The sequence below is a fragment of the Vitis vinifera genome, chromosome 17, assembly GCF_030704535.1.
Source record: "Vitis vinifera cultivar Pinot Noir 40024 chromosome 17, ASM3070453v1".
Classification (NCBI taxonomy): domain Eukaryota; kingdom Viridiplantae; phylum Streptophyta; class Magnoliopsida; order Vitales; family Vitaceae; genus Vitis; species Vitis vinifera.
Genome location: NC_081821.1, coordinates 11,166,677 through 11,181,121, shown reverse-complemented (window position 1 = coordinate 11,181,121; position 14,445 = coordinate 11,166,677). Strand labels below are relative to the sequence as shown.

General features: G+C 32.6%; 2 protein-coding genes across 2 annotated transcripts; one reads left to right on the top strand and one right to left on the bottom strand.

Moving 5' to 3' along the window:
• The first annotated feature begins 8,448 nt into the window (after positions 1-8,448).
• LOC100260492 (uncharacterized) lies at positions 8,449-10,742 on the top strand. Its single transcript, XM_002280789.4, has 2 exons — positions 8,449-8,713; positions 10,336-10,742. Exons 1-2 carry the CDS (start codon positions 8,570-8,572, stop codon positions 10,489-10,491), a joined length of 300 nt encoding a protein of 99 aa, XP_002280825.1. The 5' UTR covers positions 8,449-8,569; the 3' UTR covers positions 10,492-10,742.
• A 2,306-nt stretch (positions 10,743-13,048) lies between these two features.
• Positions 13,049-14,245, bottom strand: LOC100255423 (protein PAL OF QUIRKY). Its single transcript, XM_002280811.5, has 2 exons — positions 13,798-14,245; positions 13,049-13,708 (listed from the first exon to the last, which is right to left on the bottom strand). Exons 1-2 carry the CDS (start codon positions 13,949-13,951, stop codon positions 13,236-13,238), a joined length of 627 nt encoding a protein of 208 aa, XP_002280847.1. The 5' UTR covers positions 13,952-14,245; the 3' UTR covers positions 13,049-13,235.
• Between the last annotated feature and the right edge of the window lie 200 nt (positions 14,246-14,445).

Sequence of the window (14,445 nt, the reverse complement as noted above, 5' to 3'; positions counted from 1 at the left end):
TGATTAAACCTTGGGCTACTAACCTTACTTTATTTCTAACAATTATGCCATTTTCATCTATTTTATTTCTAAAGACTCATCTAATTCCAATAACACTTTGATTTGAAGGTCTTGATACTAATTCTCATACTTCACTTTTTTCAAATCAATTTAACTTTTCTTGCATATCAATCATCCAAAGCATCATTTATATTTTTAGACTCAATTTGAGAGATAAAAGCTAGATTATTACAAATGTTTCTAAAAGATGATCTAGTTCTTATCCCACTAGATGGATTGCCTATGATTTGATTTTGTGGGTAATTGATGGCAAACTTCCATTCTTTTGGAAGGTCTTGGCTTGATTCACCTTGTACTTGTTGAGAAGATGGTAGTGCATATGGTGACCTTTCTTCTTTGGGATCCCCTTCATTTTCTTCTTGTTGTTTTTTATCTTCAATTTGCAATATTCCCATGTAGGTCTCCAAACCTAAATCATCATCAACACTCTCTCTTTCTTAAAGAGAATTGTTAGATTCATAAAAAATAACATGGATGAACTCCTTTACAACCATGTTTCTTTTGTTGAAAACTCTAAAAGATTTACTTGAAGTTGAGTAACCAAGGAAAATTCTAATATCCAATTTTGCATCAATTTTTTCAAGATTGTCTTTAGTGTTTAACATAAAACATTTGCATCCAAAGACTTTAAAATAACTAATGTTGGGTTTTTTGTTTTTCCAAAGCTCATAGGGAGTTTTCTTAAGAATGAGCCTTAATAAAACTTTATTTAAAACATAACAAAAGGTGTTGACCACTTCGGCCCAAAAATATTTTGGTAGGTTGTTTTCATTTAGCATGGTTCTTGCCATCTCTTGAATGGTTCTATTTTTCCTTTCAACTACTCCATTTTGTTAAGGAGTTCTAGGAGTCAAAAAATTGTGGTCAATTCCATACTCATTGCTATAATTTTCAAAATCAACATTTTTAAATTCTCTCCCATGATCACTTCTTATGTAAGTAATTGCAAAACCTTTTTCACTTTGAATCTTATTGCAAAACTTTGAAAACTCATAAAAGGTTTCATTCTTTTGACTTCAAAACAAGACTCATGTGTATCTAGACAAGTCATCCACAATAACATAAGCATAAGACTTTCCTTTAAGACTTGGTGTCCTAGAGGGACCAAATAAATCCATATGTGATAACTCAAGTGGTCTAGTTATGGAAATGAAGTTTTTGTTTTTAAAAGAGTTTTTTATTTGCTTTCCCATTTGACAAGTTTTACAAACTTTATCTTTTTGAAAATTTATTTTGGGAAGCCATCTAACAAGTTCATCTTTGTTGAGTTGGGAAATGAGGTCCATATTAGTATGTCCCAACCTCCTATGCCACAACCAACTTTGATCATGCATGCTTGAAAAACATCTATCATGACCATCATACTTTGAAATATTAAACATTTTCACATCTATGACCCATGAAGATGGTTTTTGTCATTTTGAATGTCTTTGATAATGCAATGAGATGCTTCAAAAATTACTTTACTACCTTTGTCACAAAATTGACTAATGCTTAAAAGATTATGTTTTAAACCATCTAATAATAAAACATTTTCAATGAGAGAAGATGTGTTATTACCAATATTGTCTTGACCAATGATTTTTCCTTTTGCATTGTCTCCAAATGTAACATATCCTCCATTTTTCTTTGTAAGAAAAGCAAACTTGGATTCATCTCCGGTCATGTGTCTTGAGTATCCACTATCCAAGACCCACTTATCCTTCTTTGAACCCTACAACACATAACTCAAGTTAATTTAGGTACCCATATCTTCTTGGGTCCTTAAGGGTTAGTGACCTTGGATTTTTCAACACAAATATTTTTAGCTTTTGCATTTAAATTCTTTTGAAAACCATTTCTTAAAGGGCATGTGCTACTAATGTGTTACATTCTTCCACAAAATTTGCAAGTAGTGGAAGGACTTGCACTTGTGGATTCTTTTACAAAATAGTTCTTAAAATACTTTTGATTCTTTGAAGATTTGAATCCTAACCCTTGTTTGTCAAAAATACTTTTTTGGCTAGTTAGGATCATTTCAAAAGATTTTTTGTTCACAAGAGAAAACTGAAAGAGAGGAGGTTAACCATTCATTTTTCTTTCTTCAAAGTTCATTCTTTTTTCAAGATAAGTTTTAGAATCATCAACATTTGAAATTTTTTATTTTACTTCTCCAAGTTTTTTTCAAGTTATTGAACTTTCTTTTTGAGAAAAATATTTTTCAAACCAGGTTTTTCAAAATCCTCATACAATTCTTGAAAAGTATTATGTATATCTTCATCACTAATGTTAGAGTTTACCTTATCCATCTATTGCCATGAAATACATGTTTGCCACTTCTTTCTCCTATTCATCTTTGGAGGATTCATCTTCACTTTCACTCCAAATGGCCATCATTGTCTTCTTCTTTCTTCTCTTAGCTTCACTTTTGTAGAGAGGACAATCATATTTAATGTGTCTCGATTTCTTACACTTGAAGCACACCAAGTCAATTTTCTTCTCCTATTTCTCCTTGTCACCATGGGATGAAAATTCTTTTTTAAAGAAGTCTCTTCTAGAAGTGAACATTCTTCCTTTAAACTTTTCACCCCTCATGAACTTGTTCAACTTTCTTATGATGAGGGCTAAGTCTTCATCTTCTTTACTTTGTTTTTCTTCTTGAACTTCTTTTTCTTCCTTAGTTGTAGCTTTGAGAGCTATGCTCTTCTTCCTTTTGTCTTCCCCTTCTTGTTGTTTTTTTTTCTCCAAATTGATCTCATATGTCATCAATGCCCTATAAGCTTCTCCAAAGGTAGCTTAGTCAAGTCTTTAACTTCTTGAATTGCGGTGACTTTTGTATCCCACTTTGATGGAAGTGACTTCAAGAACTTCATCACCTTCTTCGATTCCTTGTAGGTCTTCCCCGAAGCTTCAAGACCATTGAAGATGTCGGTAAACCTAGTAATCATCTCAACAATAGTTTCATTATCTTTCATAAAAAAAAATAAAATTGATAACTATGAACAAGTAAATTGATTATTGACTCTTTAACTTGATTTGCTCCTTCATGAGATATTTAAAGTAATCTCCAAATTTTTTTAACTGATTTGCATTGAAAAATTTTATTATATTCATTTCTATCCATAACACATTGCAAATTATAAACGACCTTAGCATTTAATTGAAAATTTCTTCTATTATGTTCATCCCATTCTTACTTAAGTTTTGGAACCATGACTCCATCAAGTAGTTTTGAAGGAAAAGTTGGGTCATTTTCAATGACATCTCATAAGTCTAAATCGGTTGATTGTAAAATCCAGTCATTTTAGTTTTCTAATAGGGATAATCGGTTCTCGTAAAAAATGGAGGTCTATTGGTTGCAAAACTTTCAATGTGAGATGAGCTTGATGGATTAGTCATTTCCTCTTACATGATTAAGTCTTAAACAAGAAACCTAACTCTAATATCAATTAAGAAAATAAAGACTAATCTTAATAGAGAAAACACCCAAGAGGAGGAGAAGGAGGAGGGGGGAGAGGTGAATTGGGGTTTTAAAAATTCTTTTTCAAACACAATATATTTAAGCAAAAGAAGCACAAATATAAAGAGATAAGGTTAGAAAAAGAAAACTCAAATTTTATGGTGGTTTGACACTTCCTTGCCTTTGTTCACCCTCTTCAAGCTCCTAATCAAGTTGGGTTCCACTATACTTGAAGTTTCAACCAAGCTTCTAATCACCTTTACACTTGGATTTCGTCTCTAATGGGCTCTTACACAATCCCTTCAAGTCTTTACTCACTTGAAGCTTTTAACACTTAAATAGTAAGCTTAAATCCCTTAACCTAACTCAATAAGGGCCCAAATACAACTTAAAAGCTAGAAAAAATCACATTGGTGCACTAAGGAATATGTAAATGGAGGTTTAATGTATCAAAGAAAGAATGAGATCTTTTGAGGCAAGAACAAGTAGGTAAACAAATAAATGCATGTGTTCTCTTGTTCATAAATGAAGTGGAACTCTCAATTTATAGGTGTCTAGCATCGGGAGCCAAAATGCCAAATAGCAGCTTTGATCAGTCGAGTTGAGGGTTGACCGATTCACTAGCCATTGGGCATTAAATGCATGGTCGGTGATTGTTAGGCCTTGATCGAGAAAGAAAGGCTATTGGAAGAGAGAGAATATTTTTTGCATCTCTTAATTGGACCTTGACTGGGAAAGCGTAACGGGTCGACTGGTACCCTAGCCGGTTGAGCCAGTTGGCCACCGCCTTGACTAATTCACCTTTTTCTGGCATGAAAACCTATCTTTTTTTTTTTTAGTTCTTTTCTCTTCTAACACTTAGGTAGGGTCTTTAGACAAATTAATTGTGGACCTCGCATTTTCGGCTCATGCGTTTCCCACTCGATGGCGAGCTCGATGTTAATTTGGAACAAAAGCATTTTATTGATTAAAAAAATTGACTTGGAGTCGCCACTTATTTTTGTTTTATTTTTAACAGGGTAAACAAAATAAGAAAGAAAACCCTAAGTGCGACTCCTGATTTTGGAAAAGGTGATCTACGAAAAACCGGATCGGGCTCGGAGGTCAGGTTACTTATCGGGAAGGTACGGTGAAGACCATAGCACCCCTCTAAGTCCCTAAAGTCGGGTCTCTACTAATAAAATGAAGCAATCATGGCAATTGATGAGGAAAACAATGAATACCCGGAGCTATCATGCACATAGGCGAATCAAAACATATATATGGAAATATCGGAATGGGAATAGATATGTACCTGGGTGACGAGCCACAATGCGCTTATCAAAAAGTGAGGTTAGTGCACAATTAATGAATACAAAATATAGCTCATGCATATCAGAGTGCAAACGAAACTCAAGCAAAAATACATTAAGCACGACAATTTACGATCCAAAAAAAGATCAAACATAGGGCCTCCACCAAAGCCCAATTTTTCATTCATGAGCTAGTCTCACAAATCCCGTGTTTTAGAATTATGAAGAATTCATTATTGCTTATGTAAAATCAAGAAGATCAGAAGATTACTGAAAGGGGATTAAAACTATTCGAGTGAAAACTGAATCCTTGGAGTTTATTTGAAAATTGGAGTATTTGGAATTAAATTTAAAAGATTTGAGCCCCGGTAATTAAATCAAAATTTGTTGAAGAAAATGAGAAACGGACTTTAGGAAATTGAACTGCGAGAACATAGACTTTTGAAAGTTGAATTTGTAACAATAAAAATAATAAGAAATGAACTTTAAGAAATTGAAATGCGAGAATACAGATTTTGAAAGTTGAATTAATGATAATGATAATGATAATAATAATAATAATAATAATAATAAGATTTATTGAAAGTTCGAATTAATAATAATAATAATAATAATGATAATAATAAGATTTTGAAAATGTGAATTAATAATAGTAATAATAAGATTTTGAGAGTGTGAATTAATAATAATAATAATAATAATAATAAGATTTTGAGAGTTTGAAATAATAATAATAATAATAGGATTTTGAAGGTTTGAATTAATAATAATAATAATAGGATTTTGAAAGTTTGAATTAGTGATAATAATAATAATAATAATAAAAGTTTGAATTAATAATAATGATAATAACAAGATTTTGAGAGCTTAAATTAATAATAATAATAATAGGATTTTGTGAATTAATAATAATAATAATAGGATTTTGAAAGCTTAAATCAGTGATAATAATAATAATAATAAAAATTTGAATTAATAATAATAATAATAATAAAATTTATAAGATTTCGAGAGTTCTAATTAATGATAATAATAATAATAAAAATAATAAGATTTTGAGAGTTTGAAATAATGATAATAATAATAATAAAAATAATAATAATATTTTGAAAGTTGAATTGACAATAACAATAATAATAATAACAACAACAACAACAACAACAATAATAATAATAATAATAATAATAATAAGATTTGGAAAATTGAATTAATAACAATAATGACAATGATAATAATAATAATAATTGTAATAATAATAATAATGATAATATTTAATAATAATAATAATAATAATAATAATAATAATGATTAATAACAATAATAATAATAATAGTTAATAAGAATAGTGATAATTAATAATAATAATATCATAAACCCAAGTCCATAAGCCCAAGCCCACGTCTCCAACATTAAAAGAGCTAAGCCCATAAGCCCAAGTCCATTCATTAAAAGAAGCCTTGGGCTGGGCTTCTTCTCAAGCCCAAAATCCATTCATTAAAAAAAAAAAGCCTTGGGCTGGGCTTCTTTTCAAGCCCCAAATCCATTCATTAAAAGAAGCCTTGGGCTGGGCTTCTTCTCAAGCCCAAAATCCTTTCATTAAAAGAAGCCTTGGGCTGGGCTTCTTCTCAAGCCCCAAATCTATTCATTAAAAGAAGCCTTGGGCTGGGCCTCTTCTGAAGCCCAAAATCTTTTCATTAAAAGAAGCCTTGGGCTGGGCTTCTTCTCAAGCCCCAAATCCATTCATTAAAAGAAGCCTTGGGCTGGGCCTCTTCTCAAGCCCAAAATCTTTTCATTAAAAGAAGCCTTGGGCTAGGCTTCTTCTCAAGCCCAAAATCCATTCATGGTCTCTTTCACCCACCAATACCCACAACGAGAAAAGCAAACCTTTTTCCTCACAGATCAAGAAACCCCAAAAATCCCAGATGGGTCTGAGCTTGACGGTGTTTGTTTAGCAAGAAACCACGAGAAAGAGACTCTTTTCCTTGCTGTGACTTCGAGGAACATATAAAAAACAAAGGTGGTGGTGGGGGTGAAAGAGTGGAGAGTTAGAAATGGGTATGGGAAACGTAGAGAGAGAAAGGGTGGCAGCATGCATATGGTACGGTGTAGAGAGAGAACTGGTGCATGGGGGTATGGGTACGGAAATCATATGGCTTAGAGAGATGAATGGGTGGGGGGTGGATGGTGAACAAGTTTGTGAATGAGAAGCACATGGGGATAAGAACAAAGCAAGACCCCCGTATGTTTCATGGTGAAAATTAAAAACAGAGCTGCAGTATTCTCATACAACCCCAAAGAAAAATAGCTACAATGAACTCCAAGAACCAAACAGGAACCATAAGACTGAAGGTATAGTCAAACAAGTCACAGAAAAAACGTCAAGGAAGAAAAGGAACGAGACTATATACTGATAAAGAAAAATGAAGGAATCATGGCAGCTATACCTCTCCTTTCTTCTCCCCCAAGCTTCTCAACCAGCTCCCCCTCTCGGTCTCCCCTGCTTCCCAACCTTCCCACTAGCTTCTCCACCAGCTCCTCACTTCTCCTTTTTTCTCCAAAAAAAAAAAACGCTCACCCCCCTCAATCTCTCCCCTGCCTCATCTCGTGTCTTCCTCAGCAAGCCACTACTTGCTCTGCCACCCGTCCCATCTCGCCGCCTGAGAGCAACCCACTTGAGAGGCCTTATAGCAAAAATAATAATAAAAGACAGCTCCTCTGCTCCTCCGGGGGGGGGGGGGTCTACATTAATATATCAATTTTGAAATGATTTACTTAAGGTTCATTTGATAAAACTCGGGTTTTGATGGAAATGTAACTTTAATGCATAAACCGAGTTTTTAAATATTCATGAAAAAATATGAAAATCCTAAGTTTAATGCATAAATTTGATTTCAAATAAGTGAGTTGTTATTTTCTATTTTTTTTTCCCAAATAAGGGTATAAAATAATTTTTTTTCCCTCAATTATCATCTAACTAAAAAGGGAATTTTATGAAAGTAATTAAGAAAAAATGTTTAAATGAAATTCAAATTTACAAAGCTAAATTGGATTTTAAATAAATAAAATATAACTAACCATGAATAATAAAAAGATATAGGTCATATATTTGCTATGGTGATTTTAAACTATATTTTCAAATTTCTAACACCATTTTAGGGTGATGTTTCGAATTTATCAACTTTAACTGAGGGATATGTTTTTGAAAATGATTCTAAAAAAAAAAAGAAGTGTATTTGAAACTGTTTAGCTGTTTTTAAAAATAATTATTTGTTTTTAAAAATAGTAAATTATTTTAAAAACTTGAAAACATGTTTGATAATTTGTTTTCTTTTTTATAAAAAATAGTTTTTTAGAAAGCTTATTTTAAAAATAAAATGTTCTATAAAAATATATTTAAATTATCTTAAATCATTTTTTTAAATAATTACACTAGGAATGATTAAAAATAAAATATGATACATAAAAGTTATTTTTAAGAAATATTTAAAAACAAAAAAAAAGGTGGAAAACATTTTAACCTCCAAAACATGCTTTTTATTCTAGAAAATATAAAATAATTATTTTTAAAAATTGTTTTAAAAAATTATTTTCAAAAATAGTTTTATGATATTTAAAAAATAATTTTATTTTTAAAAAAATGGAATGGAAATAACTAAAAACAAATCGAATTTTTTATCTGGTCTTGGAGAAGAGATCCAAAAACAACCTCGTTTTTATTTTAATTTTTTCTTTTCCCTGAAGAGTGGAGAAAGCAGAGAGCAGGGGTGAGAGAGACAGAATGTTGCAGTATCCGGCCTATATGACGCAGTATCCATGGTCGACGAATACCATTCCCACCTCTTTTCTCTTGCCTTCCCAGTGGCCCCATCCCCACAGCGACGAGCTTCTTCTCGCCATGGAAGAGTCCGATTTCGATGACAAGGTCAAACCCCTAAACCCCTCTCTCTCATTTTTCATTTTTTTTTTCTTTTCCCAATTGCCCTCCCACGTAATTCGGTTTTCATTGCATCATTTTGTGTCCGTTTGTTTCTCGGGAAAGTGGTGCTATATGCATCCCTAATTTTTCTCATAAATATAATATTGTTGTTTGCTTGTGCTGCTAGGGCTGTGGTTTATTTTACTCTGTAATGAGAATTAGTGTCTGGGTTATCTGATCTTGTCGAGGAAATGTGAGTTTTGGTGGTGAAATTGAAAATTTCAAATTGGCGGATTTGAATTTAGTGTAAATTTTGGTGAAATACAATTTTAGCTCAACTGTATGAAAAGATCAACCAGTGGAAAATTCAAATTGTCGAAATATGCTAGGTCTGTTTGGTTTCATTGTTGTTTTGATTTGCTGTAAATAGATTAAAATGATTCATTGAGTTGGTTGCATGAGTAGATTTGATAACTTTGATAGATCGTAGCAGACTTATATCACATTCACATAAAGAGTTAAGATATCGAGGAGCTTTGATGCTGATCCCGGCTATGAATTTCTATGGTACTAGGGTTGCGAGATTTATATAAGCCTATACTTGATCATCGAGCTCGGTTATCACATTTGGGTTATATTGGGAGTGACTAATTCCATTTAGGATTTGAGTCTTGTATTACAATTCTGTGATCAAGTAGTTCAGGAATTGAAATGACATTTTGGAAGAATGAATTGGATAAGGTAAATTATTAGGACCATTACAACTAGGGCTCCAATTTGGGTAGGTTGGAAGCCAACCCCAAACTCACATCGGGTTGGAAATTTTCAAGTGAAAATTGATTTGGTCTGATTTGGGTGGGGTGTTCTTGTTGCATGGGATGAATGAATGATTAATTCTTTTTAAAAGTTTATATACTATCTTCATTGTAATATCAATTCCATAGTTAGTTAACTATGAATTACTAAAAAAAATGAGTTTTTACAAAATAATGCATTTATAATATAAATTAAAATATGTTATAAACATAACAACTTGCAACATATGTGAAAATAATGTGATCACAATTTAATGTATGAAAAAAATGATATGAATAGGAATTAAGATTTGCTATGAGTTTATAATTACTACAAATTTTCATCGATTTTTCGCTCTTATGATACTTTATACATCTTATGTTTTTAAATTCATTTGTTGGATGTAATGGCGATTATAATGATATAGACCTACGTCATCAAATATTATGTATAAGTTATCACAATTTCAAATTAATTATTATATTTAATAAAAATATTAATGTTCAAAATTTAAAAATATGGTAACATTGACTTAAAGTTTATGTAAAATGTTCATATATGTATTTGTGTATGTGTGAGGTCGGGTTTTGGGTTGAGCTTGGGCATGAAGCCTCGACCCAAGCCCAAAGTAATCTTAGGTTCTCGACCCAAACTTGCACTTTTTCGGGTTGGGTTTGGGATGGGTTGGGCTCACCTAGTTACAACCCACCCAGTTATAACCCTACTTAAAAGGGATCTAAAAGGATGGATTGCCATCAAGTTATCGGTGCTCTCCCTGCTTTCAGCTGGTTTGTTGTTGACATTATGTGAATCTTTGGTTTTTTTTTTGGCAGTGTAATGAAATTACAAAGATAAATAGCAACCTAGTTGTGATTGGGAAACCTGCTGCTGATAATGATAAAGAAGACTTGGACAATGATGCAGATGATGATGATCCTGACAATGCAGAAGAGTCAGAAGGTGATGAGTTTGAACAGGAGACCGGTTGATTTTGGTGTCGCTAATACCCATATATCTGTTTGTTAAAAAAACTATGAATCCTGACTTGCACTTCCAAGGCATCAAGGATAATATCAATCTGCATATAATTTCATGTTTATTTGCATATACTTTATTAAAATGCATGATTGTCAACTGGAGTTCTGTCCTCCTGTTGTGCACTGAATTTATGTCATTTTATTGGCATGCCCTGTAGAGAATACATTTTATTCAAATTCTTCACATTCTCAGGTTTGAAAAACGGAATAAGGAAAGAATTCAGCCTGAATATCTTTAATAATTCCCCTACAAGGCCTATTGATGGTTGCTTGAGAACCACATGCTCCACCATCGTTTGACATTCACACAAGTTATTCTGGGAAGATAATGAATTCTTGATGGGGCAAAACAAAGGTGTAATGTCCTTGTTTGGTTATTTGAATTAGGACTGATTTGCAAAACCTCGATACAGAGGTTTCTGATCTACACCCCATTTGCTATAGTGTCTTCCCTGTCTGGATTTTCCTTTGCTTTGATTTGGTTTCTACGATTTTTTTATGCTTCCTTAAGAGATCTGCTTTATGAGCCATGTTTCAATTGTGTTTGTATTTGTTGTTTCTGCCATTTCTTTGTGCAGCGTTGAAGGGATCCTTATGATCCCAGTAAAAAAAAGAGCGAAAAGAGCATCTATGTTGATGAAATTTGGTTATTGGTATTGTTTATTGTCGTCGTCACCTTCCATGCCACGCTTTTTCTTTAAGGAATGCTACCAATACTCTTTGGGATTCAACTTTAACATCCTTGTTTTAGTTTCTAAACATGACTCACCTCCATGGTAAGACATCATTAGTTGAAAATTATATTCTAGTTGTGGAGTAGATTTCAGTAGAATACCATGAGAGTGTGGATGCATGGCCATGACTGGCACAGAGGAATTGACCATTACAGGAAACTGTCTTAAGAAGCTGTACTGGTTATATTCCATGTGCATCAGTCTTGACTACATAGAAGAACATTCTCTTATTTTATTCCCTTGCTTCATGCGCATGGTAGTGAACTTTACATAGTTAAATGAATGGAATTCCTCTCCCGTGTGCCTCAGTTTATACGCTAATGTTATTGAATGCCACATCCCAAATGGCAGCTTGAAAAGTTGTTAGGGTGTGAAGGGGACATTGACATTTTCAGAATGGGAATCAATCTGCGTGGGTGGTACTTTAAAATTTTGTCGTCCATGTTGTAGAGACCAGGCCAAACCCTTGGAAGTGGGACGCTGAAATTTCCCTCCCAAGGGATCTGCTTTTGTGCAGAATTTTCAAGGTTTTTTTCTCTCATTCACACTCTCGGTGCGTTCCACTTGTCTGTGCTATGTTTGTGGTTCCCCATAATTTGAGGGAAATTGTGAAGACAGAAAATAAAGAGAAAAAGTAGAAAAAAAAAATAGAAAGTTTTTAATTTAATAAATTATTTATATATATATATATATATATATATATATATATATATATATATATATATATATATATATTTAAATTATTTTACTTATTTTATTTTATTATATAAAAATTAAATAGTTTAAAAATATATAAATTTTAATTATATTTGATTTTTTTTTGGTATTTTTTTATGATGGAGTCAAATATGAAAAATTATTTTTCTTACCTTTTTTTTTTTTTAAATTATCATGAAATTGATTTTTTTTTTTAATTCGAACGTAGAGAAGCTGAGTAAAATTTCCCTTTAATATTTATTCTAATTTTGTTTTCATTTTAAATAAAAAAATAAAAAATTTAGTTCATGTGTATTTCCTATTTTTTACTTTATTTTTTAAAAAAGCAACAATTTATCTTGTACTTTTAGTTAAATAAAATAATCAAGAACTTAGACATTTTTTTTTATCTTAGATTGTTTATTTACTCAATTGCAATTTTCATTTGAAGCAATACCTGGTAAATTCTGTTTGGGGCACAGAAAATAGTAAGTGGAAAAAATTAGGAAGGGGCTCAAAATCTTTTACTAGGCTTACATAAAATAACATTGAATTTTTTTTTAAACAAAATCTGTATATTTTTTTTAGATTTTTCAATAGAGAAAAAAAATAAAATAGAAATTTTGAGATATTTTTTTATTAAATTTAAATTTATTGGAGAAAACTTAATTATTATTATTATTATTAATTTTTAATTTTTGCTTTCCCTAATTTTCGTTTTGGTCCAGTTTCCTTCTTCTGATCCAAGACGTAAGATTGGAGTTGTGAATATTTCTTTATTTATAAATAAGATATTTTTCTTCTAATTTAGAAGTTTGAACTTCCAGAGTCTTCTGCACCTTCAAGGAAACTCCTCTTTATACATCACCTGAAAAGGAAAATAAAAACAAATCCATTAATATAATTTAATATTATTCAACCAAAATTAATTAATAGAATTCAACTAAATAAAAATTTTGAATGAAGTGAAAACGTGTTGGCCAAAGATGTGTTTGGAACCTGGTGCGTCTCCCACATGAATATTGCCAAGTGGCTCATAGTACGAATTTCAGGAATAAATATCGACGATTCATAGCATGTACTCCCCAAATTCTCGGCGAATCAATTCCAACTCTCAGTTCAATACATCAATCTGAATAAACAAATAATTCAAACCATTTACAGAATTACAAATATTTGTATCAAAACTTCTCTATATATTTTTCTTCATCATTTTCTCAAATTCTATTCATATACTGGTATCGACTTTTGGTTTTCTTTACTTATTCAGTAATATCTATGGCTTCCACCAACGTCACAGGGATTGCGATAGGAATTGTAACAGAGCTTCGCCGTATCCCAGCGGACATAGAGGGGATTCTCTATTGGCGGCGAGATACGGGTGGACCATCTATGCGCCGTCGTAGTCGGAGATACTGAACGAGGACCAGGATAACGGTGAGCCAGCATAGGCGGAGAGGCTGAACGATGAGCGCAGACTGCGGTAATCGATCTGAAATCAGAGGAATCGACGCTGGACGTAGTTGATGAAACCGGAGAAATAGTTTTGAGAGATTTGGGCGGCGAAAGAACGGCTCTGATCTTAGAACACGACGAAGAAGCCCGATGGTATTCATCAATTACATTAGCGAGTTCTTCATCGCTGGTGACCGTAACCAACACGTCCAGATCCTCCTTAGGCAACTGACACCTCAAAGTCACCGACGATCCACACAACTCCCCTAACTTCACCATCAGCTCTGCACAATTCAAAATCAAATCTCACTCCCAATCCTCCAAAAAAAAAATCCATAAATCAAATCCAAAAATACCACAACGATTCACGAACCTGCATACGAAATAGATCGATCCACAGCAAGAACCCTAGTATGTCCACCTACGTACCGCAGCTTGCCATCGATGCGACGAGGAAGAATCTTGCCGCCATAGCTGTAGAGAAACTTTATGATTCTGTTACTGGCGGAATCAAGATCCCCTCCCATGTTAATCGGAAACTTTTAAAGAGACAGAGAAGAGAGGGAGCGATAGAAGTCGCGGTTCAAGTTTTCTCGAACCGCTAGAAAGGAAGATTGCGGGGGCAGTATATATAGGAAAAAGGAGGAAAGGGAAAAGATGGGGAGTTTCCTAGAATGACAGTGTCCTTGGTACAGATGCCACTGCGGCTATACCTGGAATATTCCTTCCTTCAGTCCAAGAATTAGCGGGCCAGTGGGTGGCCGTGGTCCGTGCCACATCACCTTCCAGCGCCCTATCCGCGGTTTCGCCACCCCCAATTTGATTTCCTCTTTCTTTTTCTTTTTTTAATAAAATTAAATATTTTGTTTTATAACTTAATAACATGATTTAAAATAAAAAATAACTTAGATAATAAATAAAAATTGTTAATTTATTCTTAAATCCATATCTTTATTTTTACTTTTTTATCTTAATTTTTTAACTTAAAATAGTTAATTTTATTAATTTTAATAATTAAATA

Coding starts and splice junctions, on each gene's coding strand:
- LOC100255423 (XM_002280811.5), bottom strand. CDS start 13,951: ATGGGAGGGGATCTTGATTCCGCCAGTAACAGAATCATAAAGTTTCTC. Junction 13,709..13,797: donor TCGATCTATTTCGTATGCAG/GTTCGTGAATCG, acceptor TGAATTGTGCAG/AGCTGATGGTGAAGTTAGGG.
- LOC100260492 (XM_002280789.4), top strand. CDS start 8,570: ATGTTGCAGTATCCGGCCTATATGACGCAGTATCCATGGTCGACGAAT. Junction 8,714..10,335: donor AGTCCGATTTCGATGACAAG/GTCAAACCCCTA, acceptor TTTTTTTGGCAG/TGTAATGAAATTACAAAGAT.